The sequence below is a fragment of the Centroberyx gerrardi genome, chromosome 19 (assembly GCF_048128805.1).
Source record: "Centroberyx gerrardi isolate f3 chromosome 19, fCenGer3.hap1.cur.20231027, whole genome shotgun sequence".
Lineage (NCBI taxonomy): Eukaryota > Metazoa > Chordata > Actinopteri > Beryciformes > Berycidae > Centroberyx > Centroberyx gerrardi.
Window position 1 is genome coordinate 10274735 of NC_136015.1, and position 26774 is coordinate 10301508.

General features: G+C 45.2%; 1 protein-coding gene across 1 annotated transcript in view; it reads right to left on the reverse strand.

The window, feature by feature from the left end:
* Positions 1-2707: 2707 nt before the first annotated feature.
* Positions 2708-26774, reverse strand: part of kcnh8 (potassium voltage-gated channel, subfamily H (eag-related), member 8) — a 46100-nt gene continuing 22033 nt past the window's right edge. Inside the window, exons 7-16 of the mRNA XM_071919291.2 lie at positions 23237-23441; positions 19670-19876; positions 18500-18699; positions 16443-16692; positions 12803-13017; positions 11846-11884; positions 10197-10495; positions 8961-9076; positions 8616-8695; positions 2708-3352 (exon numbers count right to left, since the gene is read on the reverse strand). Of these exons, the coding sequence (XP_071775392.2) occupies positions 2708-3352; positions 8616-8695; positions 8961-9076; positions 10197-10495; positions 11846-11884; positions 12803-13017; positions 16443-16692; positions 18500-18699; positions 19670-19876; positions 23237-23441 (2256 nt within the window). The remainder of the gene's footprint in view (positions 3353-8615; positions 8696-8960; positions 9077-10196; positions 10496-11845; positions 11885-12802; positions 13018-16442; positions 16693-18499; positions 18700-19669; positions 19877-23236; positions 23442-26774) is intronic.

Consider the following 26774-nt stretch of genomic DNA (forward strand, 5'->3'; position numbering starts at 1 on the left):
GAACAGATATAACTATTTCAGACAGATATTCTCCTCTCGCTCCCCTCCCCAACGCAAACACACACACACACACACACACACAGCAGCTCGGCAGGTGAGAGCAGCTGAACCTATGACAGGTGCCAATGCTATCCACACCACGCATACTTAGTCAGCCTTCACCCTGCCTACGTCACCAATGGGATGTGACGACACCTCGCTTTCACCTGAGATGAACCGTAGCTGCAGCTAACAAAGAACGGACACGCACACACACACACATACACAAAACAAATATACACTACTATTATAAACAGAGGATGGACAAATAACAGTCTTGCGTGTCTGTTCTGGTAGTGTGTGTGTGTGTTTATACATCTGTGGGTATATGAATACGTGTTGGTGCATGAAAAGAGTCCAGGAACAATTCAGTAACATGCCAGATGCATATCAAGGACATGTGCAGGTTGTCCCACATGTACAGTATGTTGAGTATCTTCATCATTTTTTTGCCATTGCTATGAAACTAACAGATTTGATGAGACTTGAAGGGCATGTTTGCACAGTCAAGAAATCAATTTAACATGAAATTTAAGTGATATAGGAATGATGTTTTCGGGAGTAACAGCAAGCTGGAGAATTGTTTAGCATTGACGGAGGCTTTCGCTCTCCACGTGCCTTCTAGTTGGCTAATGAGCTGAGCACAAAAAGTCTGTCATGCAGTCATTAAACCTATTGACTTCTAAAAGTCAATGACTGAACTAAGTAAGGGCCTTCAACAGCCACCATTCAATGTATGTGTGGATAATGAGGCACATGTATGCTTTAGAAAACAGAAAAGGTTTGATTTCCTGAAAGTAATAATATAACCTCATCCCATTGAACTAGCATCCATTCACTCTGTCACAAACAAAAGGCCAGGACATAACAGTCATATTTGTCGTTTATTAGCATAACAGGTTTTTTTTTATCTAATAGATATCAAAATGGTGAGGGGAAAAAAAGAATTTTGATTACAGTACATTCCATTTGCAGAGAAGCTGAGAGTCAAACCTATGTGAATTCAAAAGGGAACAGTAGATCTGTTGGGACGAGGGTATGACCTTTTCCTGGGTAAGATTGCATTGGTTGGTACCGGCAAACACCACTGCCACAACCTCATATACAGTAGCATCATTTACTGCTATCCCACACTTGCATTCTTTGAGGTAAAAAAATACATCTTTAGTATCGATACATTCATAGAAATATAAAAGTGTCTTTATTTCCTCTTGTGCTTTGAAATTGTGGATATTGCCTTCAGTCTCAATAGTTGAGGATATGGATCTCGGAGTTGGTAACCACGGGCGACGGTCAGGGAAATGGTCTACATCGTGGATCATGAACCAATTTAGTATTGGTAGTTTGCCTCAGGCCAACTCACAACAGGGGTGTCTCCGACTACCTTGCACCTAAAATTACCCAGTTGTTTAAACAGAGCCCACATCCAATAAATATGCATCAGTAAATGCCAGGTTCAGTTACTAAAAGAACGAACCATGTTTCCTTTAAATAGATAAATGGCAAGCTGGATTTCCATAGGGTGACATGCAGCGTGTTAATGTGTGTCTACAGGCACTACTCAAAAGGCTTGGAAAGGCATGCAGAGAGCAAGGGAGAGAGCAAGAGAGAGAGCAAGCAAGAGAGAGAGCAAGCGAGAGAGAGAGAGAGAGAGAGAGAGTGGTAGGTGTATGAAGAGAAACAGTGGTGAAGAGAAAGAAAAAGAGAGAGAGAGAGAGAGAGTCCCTGTGCTCAGTGTGACAGACGACAGCAGGGGCTGTGTCGCCCCAGGCATAACATACCCCCCCCACCCCACCCCTCCTCTTAGTCCCACCCCCCCATTCCCCGAGGACCAGCGCTAAAGAGCACAATCCAACAATGCATCCCTTCTCTTTCCTCACACCATCCTGTGCTCCCAGTCCAACCAGCCCCAACCGACCGCTCACCAGCCCCCACAATCCACCAGGGCATGGGCTGAGTGAGCAAGGGATGAAAGGTTAGCAGGTGTGTGTGTGCGTGTGTGTGTGCTGGGGGGGGTTGGGGGGTAATGGCAGAGGTGTGTGTGTATGTGTGTGTATGTGTGTGTGTGGGAGGGTGGGGGGGGGACCTTAACACACCCCCTCTCCCATTCTACCCCCGCCTCCACTACTCACTACACTTTCTTTTCCTCCAACTAACCCAGCCAACCTGAAACCGCTGCTAGCCAGGAGCAAAAAAAAAAGAAAAAGAAAAAAAAAGGAGGACAGAAAGAACTCTCTTCCTCCACCTCATCTACCCCCACCCCTCTTGTCTTCCATTATGGCACAGTCCTGCTGTCCCTCTCTTATGGAGCCTCGGGGTGGGGGGTGTGGGGTGGGTCGAACCCAGAGGGCAGCACACAGAGTCACCATCATACAACTCCACAGCAGCCCACCAACCCCCCCCAAACCTCTAGACCCTGCTAACAACACTATGTCTCTACAAAGTAAAGCTAACATACCTAATCCCTCTGTACTTGTTTTCATGCGATTGGATTATTAAACACGTGCTTTTGAAACAAAAGGAAAATCATATTATATCTGATTTGTGTCCCTGTGAGTGTACTCCGCTGATATGGGGGACCCCGGTCTGTCTGTTTGATCTTTAGTCCTAGAGCAGATCCAAAAAAAACAGGTTCTGTAGAGTCCAGGTAAGTTCAGATGGGTGTCTGCTACAAACCCCTGGTTTGGTGGTGGTGGGTCCCTCCTGGGCCGGGTCGGGGCAGACTCCCAGAGCTGTGATCAGCGCTGAGGATGTCCTGCTCTGTCCCGTCCTGCAGAAGTGGTGGGGAGTTCTCCAGACTGTGCGCCCTGGACCTGATGGAGCCAGCACTCCCCGCTTCGCAGTGGGACATCCCCGGCGAGGTGAGGGGCGAGGTGAGAGGCGAGGAGGGCTCTGCGGAGGTGTCCGTGATGAGGGAGCAGGAGGGCGAGGCCAGCTGAAGCTGGAGGGGTAAGGGGTAGGGGCCAGTGGGGTACTCCAGCTGGAGGTCCTGGGGTCTGTGTTTGAGGGAGGCAGGGTCCACGTGGAGCATCCCAGCATGCTGCTGGGGGAGCGTGAGGGGAGGGGGTGGGGCGCTGCTGGGGGAGGGTGACGAGAGGGGCGTGTCCGTCCAGATGGGGGCGGTCTGAGAGGAGGAGGGGGAGGGGTAGGACTGAGGGGGGTTAGGATGGGACAGGTATGCGGCCTGTCCTAGAGAGCAGTGTGCGGGGAAGACCACTGAAGGCTGGGGCAGAGGGTTGAGGGTCTCCATGAGCTGGACCATTCTCTTCATGGCCCGTCCAAGTTCGGCCACTTCCGTTCCCATGGTGCTCACCTGCAGACACAAACGCAAACCAAACAAACTCTGAGTTATGAAATATGAAATGGCCTTTTTGGGTAATCCTTTCAAGAGTTTTAAAGTCATCTCAGTTCATTTCAGCCAATCTGGATGAAATGGCCTGACAATTTTGGTAATTTGTTATTTTATGGGTCACTGTTTTCTAGGTAATGACTTGGTGACTCCAAGCATATTTATCTTGAAATGTAACTGTGTAACAGTCTAGTTTCTAACTGTCAACATTAAACTGTCTAGCAAAAGACCTGTAAAATAAAGTGATATCATCAAATTTCCTGGGAATTATCCATCATTACCAAGAAATAAATGCCCTAGGGTATACATTTTGGACATTTTAGGTCAAAATATTTCTGTCTCCTGAATGCCATTTTGCATGTAACATCCTGCTGCTATAATTGGTCATTAGACTGATGAGTGGGGCGGGTGATTAGTTGTGCTCTGCAAGTGGCGTGTCCACAGAGGGCATAACCATGGAGTCCTGCCAACGTGCCATCTGCTTCTGCCAGTCAAAGCATTCATGGCCGTTCATCAGGCCGATCATGCACATCAGTGCCACTGGATGCACATCAGCCTTCAGCGGGATACACTTCTCTATGCAGTGGGGAATCGCACCGATCGCTGTGTGAATAGGTCAAGAGGTGATCAGGCTGTGCACGTAAGCCAGTGAGGTATGCTGTGATCACGACAAATCAAGCTAGGAACAAGTCTCTTCCTCTTTCTCTCTCTCTCTCTCACACACACACACACACACACTGTAAGGCATACATACATGTAGAGACAGATATGCTAACAACACCTAACAGCTTATTCTGTAAATCTAATAATGTGGAGAGCCAAAAATGCACATTAGCACACAACGCATGTTTTGTTAATTCATCTGCTAAACCCGAAAATTTGTTAATGGTCAGCGTAGCGAGAATCCTCAAGTGATGTTTAAGTATGAGGACCCTGTATGTTTGTTTATTCACCTAGCTATCATCTTCATTGTGTTCAATTTGTATTGTTTTCAGTCTCTTTTATATCTTTCCCCATGGAAATCGATTAACTTTCATCAAACATACTGAGGCCCCAAGTAATTTTAAGATAGCGAAAACACTCTTCCTCTCTGTGTCTCTCTGGAGAGGCTGATAAAAGTCTGGGTCTAAACTCTGGCTCTGATAAAAATAGAAAAGCTGAGAGCGACAGGACAGTCCAATCTGACACGCCGTCAACATGATTCCAGTGCTTCCACCTCAGAGACAAACCCCGTCCGTGGGGATGGCAGACAAACAGCAGCCGTGGACGATCAGCACCCGCTGCAGCTACAGGTACAAGTTAGGCTCAAAAGTCTGTAATCACATCACCGGATCATCTAGCGCTAATGCTTCCTTTAACTATGACGGGTATAAAATAAAGTCTGATACTCTATGTTTTGGGGGAACTTCAGCACATACTAAGTATATTACGCTAATAGCACATAATATGCTCTTAATAATATGCTATATAGCAAATACTGTTACATCGGAATGCACTGAAATCCTGATTGCCCATTACGTTACTCAGTTACCCCTACTCAGCAATTCAAGACAGCCATGGCAGCCTAGAGATGACATTAATACGCCACACTACTGGCTCTGTTTATGTATTTTAAGATGAGATGCTGATACAAGGAGTATTTAGTGCATTTTTAATGTGTTTTTGGTTAATTTACATTTGTATTTCTTGGAGCAAATGGGCCTGCATTTTGAATTCAATCTGAAGGCTGCTACAATTATTTTCCATCAGCAAGTCCTAACCTTGTCTTAACTCATGGGTATATACAAATCATTCTATACATAAACTTCTGAATTGGGGCTTTCCGTCCTTGGTTATGATGCTCATTGTTCATTTACTAAACTGGTTCACTACTGGTGTGTGTACTCACCAGTGTGTGTATCCATGTGTGTGTGAGTGTCTCTGTGTTTGTAGCCTGTTGTCCACTGTGATGAGTGCAATTACTCAGGATATTCAGGGAAAGCGGTCATTGTTCCAGCTCTTCTGTGTCGGTGTTCATTATGATTTTCATCAAGAGCAGAGGTCACCATGTTAGCCTTTGTTCAGCAATACTAAGGCCTGATTCATATTCCAGAGGCAAAGCCTTCAAGGTCACAAGGGCAAAGATTAGAGTTCACAGAGCAAGGCAAAGCGGGTTATTGCAATGGTCACGCGATTTGTAGTTCATTAAAATTTTGCCAATTTTGTGCAGTTATATATATATATTTTTTTTTTTCACAGCATAAAAACCCATATTATTTTTTAGTCTGACTGTAGGGTAATACATATGACACAACCCGCTTTCCAGTATCAGATTTAAGCATGTTACGCTTGACAAATTCAATGGATTCAATGGGTCTCAAATGCCCCATGCTGTTGTAGAGCAGTAAAAAATGTGATTATCCCCAACCACTTTATCCCTGAAAACAGGTTTATGGCTATGGCAGTCTTACCCCAAGGAATCATTACATCTAGGAAATCTCTTTGCGTGGTTGTAAATATGTGTGTGTGTGTGTGTGTGTGTGTGTGTGTGTGTGACTGGTAGCCATTGTTATCAATCGCTGCTGCCTCAGGTTTGCCATGTTACCCACTTGCCTGCTCACCACTGCAATGGCTAACATGACTATATCATATTTTTGTTTGAGTGACTTAAAATATGTTCCATAGGCTGTTTTACAGTCTGCTTCTTCTATTTAGAGAACAACTGGAGAATAGTGCTCATATTTTGTTTATACATCTGAACAATTTTATGGTGCTAGCTAAATTACCCGCTTTGCTTGCAGTCATATTACCTTATGTAATTGTGTCCCACTTGTGATCATTGTGCCTCGAAATAGGTCGACGGTCATTGCATTTCCAGAAACCTCATGAAAATCATCCGTTTTGCTCCAAAATCGAAGCAAATGGAGTAGACACACCACTTGACACTTTTAGTGCATATTGGGCCATTGAAAACATTTAGCACGTTTGATGGTTCCAGTGCGTTTCTGCCCTCAGAGCTGGCAACTCTCCTCTGTAAGGCAGTTAAGGGAAAAATCCACCTCAGATACTATTACACTGTTGGATATCATCAATTTATGATGTTCAGTGTATTCCAGGAGTTATTTTGTGATTAAGTGTTGTAATTGACTTTTTTTGGTGTGCCCACTTCCACTCAACCTGCTTCATCTGCTTCTACTTCAGCTAGTGATTTGACTTTCAACAACCCCCAGAGAACGGGCGGGAACTTGTTGCATTCAGCTGTGGGTTATACGTGTAGGTGGAGAGAGCGATAGCGATAGTTTTCCATTTGGGAAAAGCGAGAGTCGCACCCCTTACTCAAAACACAACATGTCTTGTGATAGCATTGCATTATGGACTATTGAGGCTACTGTGAGGCTACTTCTACAATAGATTTCTCCCTGTATGACGAACATCGGTGCAAAATGGTGGGTCTCAGAAGAAGCCCTTGCTCTTTGATTATGAGGGACTGACACCAAAACCTGGCGCTTACTATTGATGTTGTAGATAGCTGAAAACAATTGTGCTATAACACTCCATGGTTGCTGTGCTGTTTGACCAGTTATCAGCAGGAATAAGACAAATACACCACCAAAAACATCACAGTATTTAAGTGTTTTAGGGCATATTTTTCCCTTAGTCGGAGATGGTAAGCGGTCTCTACCTACACAGAAAAAACAAGAATTTGGGAATATTGGATAATTGTTCATTTACTGGACATGAAACTGACTTAGTTGGCCACTTTGAATAGCTTGGGAGGATCGACTGGTGGATTGTATGTTAGACTGAACATTGGATGAATGGACTAATGGCTTGCTCTGTGTGTCACCCTGGTTCAGGAAGAACCCACGTTTTATTTTGAAACCCATGTCCTCTTCCCCGCACACATTTTAATAAATTCCATTTTGCATTTTCTTTGATAATAAATGCTTTTTTTGGATAATACATTTATTTTTTCTGTTTACTTTACATTTGTATTTGTCATTTGCTCTGTTTCCAATATTGAGTATGTCTCTTATTAGTCATCTTGCCACAATACATGTGATTGTGTGTCTGTGCATGTGTGTGTGTGTGTGTGTGTGTGTGTGTGTGGAGAGAGTGGTTTGGGGTTATACCAACACCCCCTTTTCATCTCCCATGGTGATCGGTGTGGACTGGTCCAGGTGAGGATTAACAATCTGCAAGACCATGCTGAGAGACATCCTGTCAAACACTGGCAACTCAGAGAGACGGAGAGAGAGTGAGAGTGAGAGAGGATGTGTGTGTGTGTGTGCGTGTGTGTGTGTGTCTATTTGCAAGTGAGGGTGTTGTGTCATTATCTTTCATCTATCTCCCTCTGTGTTTTCTTCTGCTTTCTCCTTATCAAAGAGTTAGGGTTAGGGTTTTTCTACCTTTCCCTCTCTCTCTCTCTCTCTCTCTCTGTCTCTCTATCAGCTCAGCCCAGGTGACAGAGCGAGGCTCGGCAGGGGGACGCAAACACTCCTCCTCACCTGCCAAAAGTCTAATGTCAATTTAGCCACCCGCCAATCAAAACCATGGGATACTGCACGAGAAACCGTGTACGTATGAGTGTGTGTGTGTGTGCACTCTGCGGGCGAGAGCAGATTAATTCAAGCTGGAGAATGGGCTAGTAAAGACCACGGAGCCTCTAAATATACTACTACTCTAACATTGGCCTAGAAAGTGATTTTCCAGGAGGATCTGCCAAGGCCTGGGGTGCTAAAATACAACAGAGACACTCTACATCAGGGTTTCTTCAGCTTTTACAAACCCTAATGACAAATTTATTGTCAGGTTCATGCAATCACATTGCCTGTTTTGTAAATTGGGGATCCATCAGTGCTAGGGTCCATGACACACTCATGTCAAGAGCCTATGAAAGTAGGGTCTGTAGATGGTTGGAAAATATTCTTGATTGTTCTTGCTGACGTCGTTTGGCAAGACCTCGTTTCTCACTGCCCATGAACTCATGTCCTCTGGAGCTGGTTGTCCTCGTCCTTCCGGTTCTACTGTGCCACACTCTCAATCCCTATTTTTATTTTTTTTCTTTCTTGCCCCTTCCTTCCCTCCACTCTTTCACCCATCCACCGCCTGAGTTAGCCATATGGCTGGTGTGTACCTGAACGCCGGGAGCTCACCTGAGTAATGTCACTGCTTTTAGCCAACCTGTCACGCACACACAGAGACACACACACACACACGCACACACACACACAAAGCCCTACTGTACCTGCAGATCGAGGTGTCGTAGTTGTCCCCTGGTCTCCTCTGCTTTAGCTGCTAACTCTGCTGTGCTGATCTGCAGCATATCTGTGACACAAATTAGGAAGTTACAAATCACCGCGAGCGCCGCAGAAGAACTGCAAAGTTGCATTCAGCAGATATTGCCTCAAGGCTGTTGACATACAGTATAGCCTTTGACAGATACTCCAAATTCACATTAATCATCCTCATCAAACATAAGCCAACAGTACCGCAGGTTAATGAACGTGAATAATATTCACTACCCAGGACTTAGGAAGTAGAAATAATTCCAAATATGACAGTGTTTAATGGCTGTATATGATGTGAAGACCTGTGGCAGAGGCTGAGGCACTGGTTGGCCCGCTGACTGGACACCCTCGGTTGGGAGAAAAAGAGAAGGCCAGGGAACTCTCTGTCCCCTCACTGTCCTCAGTACCGTCCACTATCCTGCAGAGAGAGAAAAGAGTGCGCGTGTGTGTGTGTGTGGGGAGGTAATGATAGATACTCTCGATGCAGATATAGCAACTGATATTGTAATAATTGCAATAGCTTGTCAAAACGTTTATTAATTCAATTTAATATTTCTAACTTATGTAACAATGGCTAAAAATGTAATAACTCATATAAAGAAGAAAAATGTAGCCTAATAACTTGAGTTGCTACACTATAATATTATTACCTCATCAGTTAAAAATATGTTACACCCCTTAAGAAGTAATGATCTGTGGTTAATGTAATAATGTGATGCTATTAGAGACCTTAGTCAAGATGAGACAGAGAAACAGATAGCGGGTCAATGGCTCAGCTTTAATTAAAGTAGCCACACATGCACTGAATGTACAAAATATTAGGGACACTTTCATGAAGTGCACTGATGAGGTGAAACAAGGAAAAAGCCATTATCCCATATTGATTTCCCCTATTAAATCCAACCAATTACAAAAAAGATGTAGGGAGAAGCAGACGAATTAGAGAAGGATTTTGAAATGATGTGGATTGTGAAAAAAGGAAGATGTCCCTAATATTTTGTACATTCAGTGTATATGGGTCCCCAAGTGAAAGACAATTTGCAGTGCTTCTGCCTACCATATACTGTATATATATATACAGTATAGTGGTTCAGACTAATGCTGACTACCTAAGAATGTCAGAATGACAAAGGTAGTAAACTAAAAGTGTGTACAGCCTGTTATTCACTAAGAACACAGATATGAATATGAGCAGACTGATGAGAGAGTCTGGATAATTTATGACACGTCAGTACAGCGTGTACTGTATGCACAGGACTACAGAATAGCAAAAATAGCTGTCGACAGCGTGTGACATGACTAAGAAATAAATAGAAAACATGCTGAAATTGTAATCCCTTTAATCCAGATGTTTGCTCTGTAATGATACACTGACTGAAAGCAACACAGACAGGGAAACACACACAGACACAGATAATAACAGACATACAGACAGACAGAGAGCCAGATAAAACTGCGTAGAGACACAGGCCGGGTACAAACAGGAAAAAGTCAGACAGACAGATCAATGGCTACAGCCTCAACAGGGTCTCACACACCTGGGGCTGAGGTTGGAAGGGTCCAGGGTGGTGAGAGTCATCTGCTGGATCTTCATCTTCCTCCGGGACGTCCTGGAACTCTGGCCCGTCGTTCTGCTCTTCTGGCTGGGCGGGCCCGGCAGAGACTTCCCATCGGTGCCGTCCCTGAAGTACGCCGCACGGTTCCGCTCCGATGACGGAGATGCAAACCCTGCCTTGTCTTCCTCCTCCTCCTCATCTTCCTCCTCTTCCTCCTGTGCCCTCCTCTCGATGATGGACGGATAGCCCTGGATCACTCGTCCGTTCCCCCTCACCCCTGCCTGGAGATGAAAAGGAAATAAAAAGTGCGAAAGGAAATGTTGAAAGCAGCAACAAAAATCAATCGTCTGTACTGTGGGTAACAATAGGCCATTCTGTGGACATTTTCAAATACAGCCTTGGAGCGTGAGTACTAAGAGAACATTAGGATGGTTACATAACTATAGAAAAAGCTGACATATCCATTAAAATCTATTCATTTGGACCCAAGTCAGCTAAAGCATCAACTTTGGTGCTGTGGAATTTGCCTAAACAACCATTCTCTGTATTCTGTCACAGCAAAAGCTGCCATCCTCCCCTTTTTGTCGCCGTCTCTGAAAATGCTGAATTCACTCAGTTGTATTTAATTGAATTGGAACCCTTTAAAAAAAAGACAGTGAATACCATGACCCTGAAAGAAACAGAGGTCTATTCAATACAGAGATGCACTAATGACTTCTAAGTGCAGGGAGCAGAACACTCAGCGGGTTTTTGTGAGTGACAAGGTCGAACAAAAAGCTGCAGCGCAACACTTTAGCTGGAAGTGTGACCTGTGGAATAATAAAGGCGACGCTGGTGAACTCTGACACTGGTCTTAATGAACACAGAGACCTGCAACCTCCATTACTGAGGTCAAGGGTCAGCAATTCTACTGGACTGCTAGAATGCTGATCAACTGTAAGACGAGGATATGATCAGGTAATAAACAGAAATAATGTCCATAGTTACCTATCGATCAACAGCCCATGCCCCAACCCTCTCAGAGGAAAACTACACCAGTGTGAGGTTAATGGCACCGACAGCTGAATTGATTTTTGCTGTAAAATATCTGACTACAGATTATAATATTTGCATTATTTGTGTAGGTTCTAACGGTGTGAGAGCATGTACAGCATTTCATCGCTCTCTCTTCTGACGCAGCCTTGATTTAACGACTGCTTCAGCTAACTCAATTGATTTCTCCCTCCCTATTTAAAAAAAATAAGCCCACCTCTAATCCCTCCATCAGATTCATTAAGTCTAAAAGAGTGATTGGGTCCATTACCAGTGAGGGAGGTCGGGCTGCGCTGCCCCGCCGACTTAATCATAAGACAAAGAAAATGATCCGGGGTTGAACGTTGGTTTGAGTGTCATTATTTACGGGCTGATTAAAATGCTCTGGATCGCCATTAACAAACAGGGTAAGGTCGCTGACATCAGAAAGTCTTTGAGTTAATAGCATCTGACTCAAAGCGGGGCACATTGTCTTTAGATTGTAAATCATCAGTCAGTGTTTGTACTGCACTGTAACTGTGAATTCGGCTTTGAATTGTGTGTGTGTGTGTGTGTGTGTGTATGTGTGTGTGTGTGTGTGTGTGCCTGTGGTCCAGTACCTGAGTATCTAGCGGTGTTACGGACATTCTGGATTTGACCTGGAGGAGAGCCAGAGAAGAAATGTAAATGACCATTGGAAAGAGCCTTCCTTTTTCTCAGTTTCAATTCACAGAGGAGCTATTTCACAAGGCTCGGCAGTAGATTATCTCCTGAAGTGGACACAAGTATAAAATATATGACTGTGTGGCTTACGGTGATCCCAGGGTGGATAATAATTCACCTCAATACACTGATAATGCTCTGTTGTTCATACCCAAACAGCAATCTCAACATCTCAGCACACACATATACACTTTCCATCCTGAGCTGCCTCTTTCCTCCTTCCTCCCTCCTCCCTCCTATCTTCCTCCGTTCAGTCCTGAGTTTTGGGCTGCCCGTATGAACATTAGTTTCACCTAAAAGCCCTGCGGCAGGGTAGCTGCGTGTGTGTGTGTGTGTGTGTGTGTGTGTGTGTGTGTGTGTATCCGTGTGCGTGTGTGTGTGTGTTTAAGTGGGCCAGTGGTGTTTGGGCAGGAGTGAGAGACACACCTGACTGTAATTACACCAGCAGAGCTCCTCCAGGAGGCCCAGCTATTTCTGCACTCCACCATTTCTCTCTCTCTCTCTCTGTTTCTCTCCATCTCCGTTTCTGTCTGTCTCTCTTTCTCATTTTTTTTTTATGGAATGCTTCCCTCGCTCTCCCTTGCTGCCCCCTACCTCTGTGTCTCTTGACCCCCCCTCCACCCCAGGCCCTCCTTGCCTTCCTCTTTCCCCTCTCCCAGCCCATCAGTCATTTTCACACACTATTACAGTACCTTGATTTATTCCACCCAGAAATTGGCAAGCTGTATTTATCTCGCGTTACACCGCGGCGGGTTCCACTCTAATGAAACCAGCACTGACGGCAATAACCGGGAGAATGTCTCAAATGGCCGTTAAAACCATCAGTCTATCGTAGAGCGGCGGGCTGGACTCACGTGCGTCTCGTGTCCCTCCCTCAGGTTGTATGTGAGGTCCTGCTGGATGTCCTGGACGAAGCGGTGGGAGTATTCGGGGTAGAGGTCCAGCACCTCGTACAGCCCCTTCAGGTTGATACACTGCAGGTCGCAGTAGGTCAGGGCCTTCACGTCCGCGTTGGTCTTGATCACCCGGTCGTCGATGGACATGTTAGCCCCGATCAGGTCACCTTTACCTGGGCAGAGAGAGCCATGGGTGGGGCAGGTCAGAATCACGGTCATCGTGTATTCTTGATTATGCTAGGAAATGACATAATGGGGGTTGAGGATTCAGACTCTGTGTGTCGTGCTGGGAGTTTCTAATGTAGACTGAGCGAGAGTAATGAGATCTTCCATTACTATAGGAGGTAGGCAGGCTGGGTCACTGTGTTAGGGGCTTTGGGGCAGCAGGGTGGACTAGGATTGCAGTATGCTACTATAAAGTACATGTAGTTGTGTATTGCTGATACCTATTCATTATGGGTTCGGTTTAGGGTTAGGGTTCCACAATACATCACCACAAAGAATACAGATGGAGCTGGAACTGCCAGTTTTTACATTCCGTTTTTACATTCACATTATTGTCTCTTGCTAATTAACTGTCACCAACTTATTTATTAGATCAAGATATGAAGATGCATAATTGATCACCTATGCATGCATCTTCCGTTTTGATTGCAATGTTATTATGCAAAAGAGGTGTAACTCAGTCGTAAGGGCTTATTATGACAGGATTGTTGAATAGCCATTCAATCTCCATGCAATACCTCAAAATTAAAGCAAGTTCAGACGACTGAAGGAACGCCATAGTTTACAGCCTGGGATTCCTATATTATTCATAGAAGATATTTATCACCTTATCCTTTCCATTGGTTTTTGGCAGTGTTTACTGTGAAGTGGCTGCAAACGACGGCTTCCTGTTCTCTCGACACATACAGTACAGGAATGTGTAAGCAAAATATCTTGTTAGTGATAATGCCCCTTAAGCAGTGATAAAATATTCATAACGGTCATTGTGAACTGTGAACGCTGCTCAATTACACTGAGGCTGATAGACCGGCAGTCGTGACTGCTCATTCCCTCTCTCTCTCTCTCTCTCACTTTTTCTCGCTGTCTCTCTGTCCACTCCTCCCCCTCGCCTCCCCCTCCCTCTACTCCTCCAGTCATTATTTCTCTCCCTCCCTCTGTGTCTCTCTCGTTTTCTAGATTTCGCACTCCTCACTTTCCCTCCCTCTCTATCAAACTCCTCGCTTCCTCCTCGTCCTTTCCTCTCTCGTAACCGCCTCTCCCTCTCTCCGCATCTTTTCTCCCCTGTCAAACCCCCTCCTCCTTTCTTTCTCTTTCCCTGCCTTGCCTCCACCTCGCTCCCTCTCCCTCTCCTTCTCGCCTCTCAATCTCACTCACTTTCTCTCCTCTGTCAAATCTCCCTCCTTCCTCCTCTCTCTCTCCCTCTCCCCCCTTCCTCTCCTCATTCCATCAACCGTGCTGCTTCTCTCCCTCCCCATTTCACTTTTCTATCTCACTCTCTCTACCTCTACTTTCCTCCTCTTTCTCTCTCGCTGTCTCTCCCTCCCTTCCACTCTGCCTTCCCTCAGCCCAGCCTGACTCCCGCTCTGCTTTTGTTTAACATTACTACACAAATTCTCTCCATCACACCCCCTTCCACCTACTGTCTCTCTCTTTTTTTTTCTCACTACACACTCACGACACTACCTCTCCCTCTTTCCTCAGCCTCTCTCCATCTCTCCCCACCTCTTCCTCTCTCTTTCTATTATGTGGCACACACTCTCAACAGGGGCCTATCTGTGGCTGAGGACTTGCGGTCTGACAAGGCTTTGGAAGAGAGAGAGAGAAAAATAAGAGAGAGAGAGAGAGAGAGAGAGAGAGAGAGAGAGAGAGAGAGAGAGAGAGAGAAGCTTCTTTCTCCTCCAGTCAGACACTCAATGTCAGCCTGACCTTCTGCACAGTCAGCAGGCAAGCAAAGAGACGATGCTCTCCGCCTGTCAAACCTATGCACACAAACACACACACACACACACACACTGCCACCGCACACTGGGAGAAGAGCAACACAGTGAGGGGAACGCACACAAACACAGAGCGTAGACATGCAAATCATTCTCTACAAGGCCGCAGGAACCTACACACTAATAAACAACCATGCCATCCACTCCACACACACACACACACACACACACAAAGGTTTTTGTAATGAAAAGGAGTACTTGCAAACTGTTGCTGAGACAAACAATAGATAGACCCACATGGTGCAGATTCACACACACACACACACACACACACACAATAAAAGAGGTTGAGGGACAGATTATAAGTACCACGCCAATCAAGTGTCAAATTCAAAAGAAAGTGATGAATGGAGAGGTGGGGGTGTTCCTTCAGTTCTTTAACTTTCTCTCTCTCACTCACTCACTCACACACACACACACACACACACACACACACACACACATACACTACACACACTCATGGCAGATTGGTCTATAACTCTGTGTCATCAAGGTCAGATAGAGCAGCTCCCATTAAGGTCAGCACAAGAGGTTATGCTATAGCAGATGTCTGGGACTTGTCTAGAACAGAACGCTGATAGACTGAGAGTGAAAAGACTGACCTCTACCTCCTACACACACCGGACTGGAATAGACTGGACTGGACTGGATCTGATGGAACTGAACTGGACTGAATTAGACTGGGCTGAACTGGACTAAACTGGCCTGGACTGGAATAAAATGGAATGGATTAGACTGGACTGCACTGAATTACAGTAGAACGGACTGGATTAGACTGGACTATACTGGACTGAATTAGACTGGATTAAACTGAATTGAAGTGGACTGAAAAGGACTGGACAGACTTGGATTAGACTGGACGAAATTGGACTGGACTGAACAGAACTGGACTACACTGGACTGGAACTGATTAGACTGGACGGGACTGGACTGAATTAGAACAGGTTGGATTAGGCTGGACTAGATTGGATTAGACTGGACTACACTGGACTGGACTAATTTGGCCTGGACTGCATTTTGACCTGACTGAACTGAACTGAACTGAACTGAACTGTTAACCAGTGTATAAAGTGAAACAAACTGTAGCACCTGAATTCTCATGTCTGTCTCAATAGTTCCACATCTGCCTATGGGCACGGCTCTCCCACAATGGCCAATCATTTTCAAGATGAAATTGAAACTTATGTTGCCTAACACCAAGCAAGGCTTCTCAAAGTAAGACTTGCACTTGTCAATAGGAATCCAACTCTCTCACTGGCATGTGCGACTATAGATAAGCCTTTCTTCGGCTCCTACAGTAGGAGAATATTGTTGAAACAATGGCACATAACTAGAGTTGACTTTATGGGAGTTTTATAACAATAGGCTCCGACAATGAGCGGTGGCCTTTAGGACATTATCATGCTCCTAGTTCTGAACAATGGGCTCCATTACAGGACTCGGCTTTATCACAATGAGCCGCACAGAGCTTTATTACCGAGCCTGCTGCAGGGAGGTTCGTTGTAAAACTATAATGATGGAACAGAGGGATTTTTGCTCCCTCTTCCCTGCCCCCCCATCCTCTCCCCACCCTCCCCTCCACCCCTCCATCTTACCCAGTATGGCCAGCACCATGCTGTCTTTCAGCACCTCCATGGACCCCGAGCAGACGAAGAAGATGGCCTGGAGCGCGTCCCCCTGCCGGAGGAGGTACTCGCCGGGGGCGCAGAAGGAGGTCTTGATGTGCAGCGACAGGGAGCGCAGGCAGCCGCGGCTGGCAGAGGCGAACAGCGACAGCTCCAGGATCTCCTTGTTGAGGTGCATGGTGATGTCGGAGCGCAGCTCATCCGGGAAGGCCTTCAGCAGCTGTGAGGAGGAGGAGGAGGGGGATGGAGGATGGAGGGAAGGAGAGAAGGAGGGAGGAAGAAAGAGAGTGAGGAAAGAGAGAGAGAGAGAGAGAGCAAGCAATGAGGATTGAGGAGAGCATGTCAGCTGTGAAAATACCACGTTGCAATTGATTGATTAAATTCCCAACCTCCACCAACTCATTTGATACTACTACTGTAGGCCATGTTATACCATATAACTCATGTCCACAATAGCACAATTGGCTTTTCCATATTTAAACTTTAAGTTCCACTTGGTCCTGCAAGAGTAAAAAGTACCAAAACATGAATGCTGGATTTGTCTTATAAGTAACATGTCCAGATTTAAAGTCAGATCTGATTTTAGTGTAAATCAGCCAATAGACAAAACATATCATAATAATATGGTTTCATATGTGCTATGGTACATTAAAACCAACAACCAAGCCATTAGCGCAGGAGTCTAGGGCATTGCTATTACGACAGTTAACTAATCCAGTAAACTCACTGACGGACCATAGAAGGAACACACTTGATGTTATTGTACTGCATATACATGCATACTGTATATATAGTGTACATATACACACAATCACTCAAACATACACACACACACACACACTGTCTCTCTCTCTCTCATACACACATACACACCGAGACATACATAAACCCCAAACACTCGGCATCGCAGATCGCATATCATCTGTCTGTCTGTCTGTCTGTCTGTCTGTCTGTCAGTCAGCCTCCTTGTCAGGACAAAGATCTGGAGCTCACCGTCATGTAGAGTCGATCAATGAGTCATCAGAGCCAGGCTGACTTTAATCAACGGACCCATCTATAATTCATATGTCTGGGATTCATCATCATCACTCCATCTAAACGCTGGGCTCTGACAGCTGTCTCGCAGGCATTCACAGCCTGGAGGGACGAGCTGCTGTTAGACCACTGACTGGCTGCCTCCGTTTGCCTGCGCTCGTCGAGAAAGGTGACGTCCCACCTCCTTTTCTCTTTCTGTTTCCTGTAGGCTCATTCTCATTCCACATACTCAAGCCTCACTCTGCCTCTGCCTGTCTCCATTTTTCAGTTTTTCTCTCGGTTGATATTGTTTACATTTTTGCATTTTAGGCATTTAGCTACACTACTGTTTATCACTATGAGAGTTGTTGAAACAGTCCTGCACCAATGTCACCAAGACATTTCTGTACATTTATTGTACTTGGCAAATAACATGAATCTGATTCTAACTACAAGCAAGGACTGCAAGGGGATGAACCATGACACCCTGACAATCGACATAACAAAAGATGTCTGTCACCTTCAAATGATCATGTATGACAGAGAATCGCTATCTCCCTACGTCTCTCTATCTCTTCTTAATCTCTCCTTCTTGTTTTCTGTCCCCTCCTTATCGGCCAGCGCCGAAGAAGATAACATGCTCTTCCATTGTGGGGGATCACATTATATTGATCATATTAGCACTAGTCCCATCTGATGATGAGATTAAATGTGAGTGATATATGAGGAGTGAGGGGGTATGTGATATTTGAAATGAATTATTGATCCTTATATGCTGTGATGTTGCGTGTCAAAAATAGAAGTTGACTGGAACAAAAGAAAGGGTAAAAGGTTACGCCAGGTTGCCCGAGTGTATGTATGTGCGCGTATTTCTGTGTGCATGCAGGTGCATTGGTGTGTTTTGTGTGTATGTGTGCATGCCTGAGTGTGTATATGTATTGTATGTGTCTGTGTGTGTATTTGTGAGTTAGTTACGACACAATGATGCTTCAAACTGTATCGTTCTATCATACCTCATTGGAGTCAATGCCGTTGTTGACCGACCAGGTTGTCTGGAAGTACTCCAGCATGCGCTGCTTGAGGCTCTGTGGCAGATGATGGACACGTATGAAGTCCTTGAGGTCTTTGGTTCTGGTGTGGTACTGGGACCAGCGCGAGTACATCCTCTGGATGATGGCCGTCACGTTACCAAAGACCAGTGCATGCATCAACGCTGCAAAGGAGGAGAGGAGAGGAGAGGAGAGAAGAGGGGAGGGGAGGGGAGGAGAGGAGAGGAGAGGAGAGGAGCGGAGAAGGGAAGGGAAGGGAAGGGGATGAGGGAGAACATGCCTGAATTAAATGATTATTTTGCATCACTGTCTTAGCATTGAAAATAGTTTATCATGTTGTGTTATGCTAAGCTAAGAGTAACTCCTGCTCTTTTCCAATCTCATTTTTCCTCTGGAGGCACATGTCATATTTCAAATTGTATAGTAGGGTGGAGGAAGAAGGGAAGGAATATTTACTCTCTAATTCACTCTAATGACACAATAATCCAATTCTTTCCCCCAGCGCACAACGTTTGACCTATGCTCTGCTATAAATCTGAACAGGCGCTTTGTGTGTTTGTTTTCATTTCACGTTAACACATAGCGGGCAGTGTGAATGTGTCTGTGCATTTGTGTGTGTGTGTTTGTGTGTGTGTGTGTGTGTGTGTGTGTGTGTGTGCGCGTGTGTGTGTGTGTGTGTGTGTGTGTGTGTCAGGAACTGTTATTGCCCCCAGGCAGCCAGGGACATTTAACATTTAGCCAAGCCAGAGTGGGGAGTGTCCACAGGGAAAACCCTGCCACTGTGACCTCCCTTCATCTCCAAAAACCAAACCCTGTTTACTGATCCAGTTTGAACTGGATGAGAACAACCTGCTAGACCCTGCTTAATGCATCTACTGCTCAACGGATTATGATGAAACTACGGTTAAACTGTGTGTGTGTGTGTGTGTGTGTGTGTGTGTGTGTACACCCACACATGCCTATGTGTGTGTGTATGCCTGTTTAAATGTGTCTGTGTGCACCCTCAAAAGCAGACATTTGTGTGGACAAGTGTGGACCTATGGTGTGATCTCATAAAACTTTTTACAATCAGATCTCAAGTGTAACCATTGCCATACATGTATGTGGTGCAGTATGTGTATGTGTTCTGTGTACCTCCTATGAGCATGGTGCAGATAGAGAAGATCTTCTCGGCGTCGGTGTTGGCCGACACGTTGCCGAAGCCCACGCTGGTCAGGCTGCTGAGGGTGAAGTAGAGCGAGGCGATGTAGACGCTGCGGATGGAGGGACCACCGCTCGTCCCGTTCACACCTATGCCCTCGTAGGGCGACTCCAGGCGCTTCCCCAGCTCATGGAGCCATCCTGGGGGTGGGTGACAGAGGGAGAGGGAGTGTGATGGATGGACGGACGGATAGAGACATGTGTTAACATTCATCTTATACAAATTTACATTTTCCAGGTTAATAACCTTTCTGCATTCTGTCTGCCATGACGCTGTGGTCATCAAGAAGCACATTCAGGTCAGTCAGTCAGTAATGAGACACTTCAGTCCTCTTCATTACAGTGTACGGCACTTAAGAGAATCCTGTTCTACAAATCATGTCTGTTCTTTATTGAGCATTATCTAATTAATAAAAGGTAGTAAAAGCTGTAATGTTGTGAAACTTTAATGTGAACCATGAATCTCTCGATGCAAATTTTCACACAACTCCCACAATCCTTTTCCCATATTCATAAAGAACTATACATCCTCACCATGAATGCGCTGTGGGACTGTATAGAATCTGTACTTCTTATCTATTTAATTACAAGGAGCTGCAGCTCTAACCTCAAAGCTCCAGCCAGTATAGCATCTAGTTACAGACTGAGGCAACAGCACTAGGTTCTATAAACTGGTGAGCTGTGGTCTCCTCCCTGCTGGATCCAGAACAGTAGGCTCCATAGTGGAAGCAGATCAGATGCTTGGGAACCAGAACTCATCCCCGTCAGTTCAGTGCGGAGACACGCAGCTGATCCCAGGAGAGTCTCCAGCAGACATTGAAGAATGGTAATTGGATAGAAGCCCCTCATAGCCACCTGACACTGACGCAAGATCAGCGTCAGAACAGCATAATTGGGATACAACACATTAATCGTGCCTGATATACTGACCCGTGATCATTTTATGACACTGAAATGCAGTAATTGGTGAAAAGAAATCTGCATCCTTCTCATGACCCAGTCAATGCTGACCCAGAACCAGTTTGGAGATGCCAGGGTGAGGTAATTGCAAGTCGAGTGCGGCTCATCAATACTGACCAGGGATCAGCCCTGGGGGCCTCATTATTTGTGGGACCTGGAGGCTGCGGGGGAAGCCTGGGGGCTCCATCATTAATTACGACGAGAATCACTCCATTCTCTCAGTCAATTTCACACGTACACTAGGGCTGTTAAAATTGGCCAAAAATGACGTTCGATTATTCCTTCTAAAATAACACATAGGTTCGAACCATTCGAATATCTATTTTTGCGCATTATGTCCATAAGAGGGCAAACCAATACGAGAGACATAACTACTTGTATAGGTATATTTATTTCAACATAAACATGTCTTTTAAAAGAGCTACATACCTACACATTACAAAATAAACAAATAAAATAATGTCCTATACTGTAAAACTTCATTTAAAGACCGTGAGATCTCTCTCTCTCTCTCTCTCTCTCTCTCTCTCTCTGCGCCGTGGTTGGTGCTAGAGTGAGAACTGAGAACGCGCTGTCTCTCGGAGCGAGATCAAATGAATGATTCGTAATTGATATGTTATTCGATAGCCTAATTTTTATACAGGTTAGGTAATATTCATACTGGTTTAAATAAACAATTTGATACAACTTTATCTCGAGGTTCCACAATTTTGCCGTCTGACCAAAATCCAAAGTATTTCCAAACAGGGCTTTTTAGATTGCTCGGAGGGGGTTGTGAACTCTCTGCCATCATTACCACACGGTTGTTGTTGAATTATTCAGCTTGACCTACATTTCATTTTCAATCAATGAAAGTGACGTTGTGTGACTTCTGTCCGTCATGCAGTGCATTCAGTGCAGGGGCCCAGGCCCACGCGAGAACTCGCGAGGCAGTCAGCCGCGGTAGTGCTGCTTTTTTTTTTTTTTTCACAATCGAATATTAATTTTCACAATCGAATGTCTGTTTTTTTTTTACAATTCGATTATATAATTGAATTTAGAATATTCGTTGACAGCCCTAACGTACACGCGCACACACACGCACACACACACATGAAAACTGGTCTAGCTGTTGCTCTCATGTTTTCCACTCCATTCATATTTTACAACAGGCTTCCATTAAGGATTGATGGAATCAATAAAGAAATCACCACTGCAATTTAACTACTGAAATCCAGTGTTTACTGTGAACTGAGAGATTCAGGCCAACACAGCACTACACAGTACTGTATCTGGCCTGCAGAAGCCAGTCAATCATTAAACATATTTCATCATAATATGATGAAATAAGGCTGAAATAAAATCTGAACACACAACTAGAGATGCAATAAGGAACACAAAAAAGCAGGGGAAAAGAAGGAACACGTCAGTCTGAAAAATCACTTCTTCTACTTACACCAGCTGATCAATGCAAAATCTCACAATTTACCTCTATAGCCATAACCCCCATCAATTCTAATTGTGGCCAGAACTTTTCATCTACCCATAAGCCCAGTTTTGCCTTTACATTCATTTAGGTATGTGGCCCGTCACAGCTGGAAAATGGCTCCCACAGCTACAAATATGAAAATGAAAATTCATCATCTGGCCTTATTGCTCAGCCCATCCAAAAAAAAAACATGCAAAAAAAATAAGAACATAACCATTACAATTACAGCACAATTGTCCATATGTCATACTATAAATATCCAAATAAGAGCCATTCTGAAAGTGCAACACCTACTGAATAGATCTTGGAATGGACCCAGGACCAAACCTGGATCTCAGAACCAAAATTGGCCCCATTGTCCACGTCTACAGAAAACTATACATGAATCACTGGTCAAGACTGTGGCCTTTTGTTACAACATAAATTCTTTACCATTGACTAACTGCACAACTGCAGAACGTGCAACTTATGCTGACAGTGTCCACCTCTGTAACCACATGTACCACTGCTGGCCTAAGATCAGATCCCTCCCGAACCTCCTCTCCTACTCCATCTCTCTCTCATCTTTCCTGATTCAATGGCATGTTCCCTCATTCAACAGTGTGCTGGCATCTTGTGCAGCTCTTGTCACAAAGAGTAGCTTTTCACACTGTTGTGAGGTTTTGTTTCAATTTTTGTGTAAATAGACATTCTATTCCTTTCCCTTTTTTTTTTTGTATTCCATCATTTTAATCCAGTATAAAGAAAGTCTGGGAAGAAAACATCTGGAGCAAATTAATTTTTCTTGGGAAACTCGGAGGTCATCTGATAATAGCAATCCATTTTCAAATGAATTTGAATTTCCATAATATCATAATGCGGTCCAGCAGATTATCATAACACATGCCTGGAAATGTAGAATAGGACATTTTACATCCATGGTACGAGCAAGTAATTTGAGGGAAATCACAGCGACCCTTTATCCCACAAGAATAGGCCTCTGGAATTACACACATAGCGCATTACATTACACAACCTCCCCCAGTAACACTAATCTACCTCACTTAGTGCTTAAGCCACCTTCCATTACTCACCGATGTCCCAGGAGTAGGCGTTGGCCTCCATCTCCTTCTTGCCGATGACGTACCAGATGCAGGCCATCCAGTGGGCCAGCAGGGCGAACATGGACATGAGCAGGGTCAGAACCACCGTACTGTGCTGCGAGTAGCGGTCCATCTTCTGGAGCAGCCGCAGCAGACGGAGCAGGCGCACCGTTTTCAGCAGGTGGACCACGGACACCTGGGGATGGGGCACAATGACCCAAGATATTGTTTTACAGTAGTCACTTTGTTTTTACTGGGACACACGGGTCGGTTTTAGCAGCTTGGCACAGTTTCTGCGATCAACGGCACTTCCCGATGGCGGCGGATGTCATGTTTATCCTGATGTTAACCCCAAATCAGAATCGCCACCATCACGACCGAGACACACACCACCGTCGTCACCATCATCATCATCACCATCATCATCGCCACAACTATAGCCGCTGAAGGCAAGATGTGTTTCATTCCTTGCCAAGCGGTGATCAAATACCACCGCTACATAATCTCCCTTTTATTTCCTGACATTTGAGGGTGTTCCGCTGAGGGCAATGTCAGACAGATAGAGATAGATAGAGGGAGAGAGAGACAGAGAGAGAGAGAGATAGCAGTCATTCTCAGAGAGGAACGTCTGAACAGGCAGGCATGTATTTAACAATGCTATGAAAGTGAGGAACAGTCTGCTGTTGTCTCCTTTTTACAGACAGGGAAGCTCAGGGGAGGAGTGATAAACGCGAGACTGTTTAACACACACAAACACACACACACACGCACATATGCATACGCAGCACTGCCTAAGGTAACAAAAAGCCCTTCCCCAGGATTCATGTCCTATCTACCCCCCACCCCACTTTCCCATGTAAAACACCACAAGCTGTTCAACTGCTCTCAGATTCTATAATTAGAGCCTGGAAAACGCTTGTAAAAATTTCTACAATCTGATCTATATGCAGATTTCCTGATGAAGGATCCTCGAATGTACAAACATGCCCATTAGAGCAATCACATGCTTCCTCACAGGTGTGTTTTTGTTTTTGTTTTTTTGACCTCCCATCCTCACCCTCTATTTCTCTCTTCCAGCTTTCTTTCACTCATTCTCTCTGTCCTTTTTTCTTTCGCTCCCTCTATCCCTCACGCACTCAACTGCCTTCACCCAGAGCCGTCCGCTTCCCTCGACTCACCCACACACACACACACACACACACACACACACAAACACATACAATGTAAAGTTCCCTTTTGCACCTTTCCCAGATTCCTGTGCTGTGGAGGTGCTGTGAATGTCATCTATTGTGCACCTGCTCCTCAGGCAATCTCCAACAGCAGTCTATCATATGGGGCTTGCCGCCACGTATCCCCATCGGAGATACACACACACACACACACACACACACACGCACACACACACACACACAGACACACACACACAAACACACACCAGGCCAGACTATTATTTAGAACCATGTAGGACACAGAGGATATTTGTAACCTTTCCACAAGTCTGTGTGTTGAGAGTGTCTGTGTCGTGTGTGTGCGTGCGTGCGTGTGCGTGTGTGTGTGAGGAGGAGGGGGAGGGGCAGAAAGTGGGACAGAAAAGGTATACATCCTATAACTGGAATAAAAACAGGGAGGGTGTGGGACACAGGCAACAAAAGGATGCTGAAGAAAGCAGAGAGGGAGAGAGTGTGTGTGAGTGAGAAAGGAAGAGAGAGAGAGATGAATCACACAATCACATGATAGAGAAGAAAAGAGCGCTTGAAAGAGGAAGAGATGTGTGGACAACCCCCTATCAGAGCGGCCCCTGCATGCGTCTCCAGTTATGTATGCTTTATGTTGTTTTTTTTACACTCTGCACTGTGAGAAATAGAGAAGTGGTACAGCATGAGGTATGATGAAACCTCCCGCCAGGCCCTGGGGAGAAGCTCCGTCTCCTCTCCTCCATCTATCACCACCCCACATCCCACCTATGGAGCGGGCGAGCGAGCCTCGTCACATCCCATTCTCCACCGGCAGCGTAAGCAGTAAGCAATACAAGCAATAACTCACACAAACCGCCCGCCACTTTCTCCCCCTCAACTTCTCCCTCTGCCACGCTCGTCTCACCCCTCCTTGCAGTTGCCATTCACATTTCCATTTTCTCAGCTCATCAGGTGTGAAATTTACATTTTGCTACCTGGCTTTCCTTCGGCTTTTAAGGCAGTATGTGTACACATGAGACCGCGCGTGTGTGCAGAGGTGTTCATTATCTCTCGCCCCGCGGCCACACCTTTAGCCCTGCGAGCCAATCACAAGAGCTGATTGGCTTGTGCTGTGTTTGGCTTTTTTTTCTATCGATGCAGTAGGATCAGACCAATAAGCACGAGTCACGCTGTGCTCTGCGGTACCCAGATATCAACTAGGCCTCTGGGCCCGAGAGACATATTCACAGGAGCCTTAATAACCATTGTAGCAGTAAAGTATTAATAACAATATGAACTGCCTTTGGCCCTGGTGTAATGCCGCTATCACCAGCGGAGATTGCTGCTTTCATCATCATCTTACTGCTGACCTTTTTAGGTAGATGATCTTACGCAACAAGCTCTTGAAAATATGATAGATGGAATTGACGGGTACAGTATTAAGTATAGGGGAAAGGTCAGCCAGTTTAGTTTACTTTACTTATATATACTATTATTAATATTATACTTATAATATTATAAAACATAAAAGTGTAGTGATAAAAAATACAGTGATAATGATGAAAAAAACAGGAAGAAGGGAATTACTAATATTTGCAGGTGAAAACCCAAGGGGCTTACATCTCACCTTAAAACAAATAAAAGAAACAAATAAACACAAGAGCAACAAAAAAGAACCAAAATGAATCAAGTGAAGAATAGAAGTGGAAAAGAAAGTGGAGAAGCGGAGGGGATGAATGGAGGAAACAGGAACGGTAAGACAGGTGTAAAGTAAAAGGAAAGCATGGTCGAGTTTGAGGGTAGGGAGGAAGAAAAGAAAAGAAAAGGAAAAGATGGTCGGGCGATATATTGGGAAGTGGGAACATTTTACAGACTGCAAAACGAGGCAAAAATACAGACAGAAATATATAACAAAGAGAAAGAGAGAAAGAGAGAGGCGGGCAGGGGATATTGCCGGGGCCCCTTGGCTCATTTTGGTGAAAGATGGCTTGCGTCCTCAAAGGGGACGTCAGTCTGAATGCTTCGTCCTTAGAGGGGACATCGCGCTGAACACTCAGCAATTACCGGCCATTCCTGCTCTCCCCCGGCGGTGGGGGAACTTGTGGCCCAGTGGCCGTGCACCCAAACCCCCGATCCGCTGGGAGCGCTTGGTATTTCCATTAATAGAGTCTGGAACCAAACAGGCCCCTTCGCCTGGAGCGCCCTGTCACTGCGCCGACACCCAGCCCTCCCCTCCGCCGTATCACACACCATCTATTCCTTTTTTCGCTCACACTTTCTTTCACAGGACTTTTTTTTTTCTTTCTTCCAGTTCGCCATCCCTCCTGCTCTCTGTCTCCCTATCTCTCACCTCT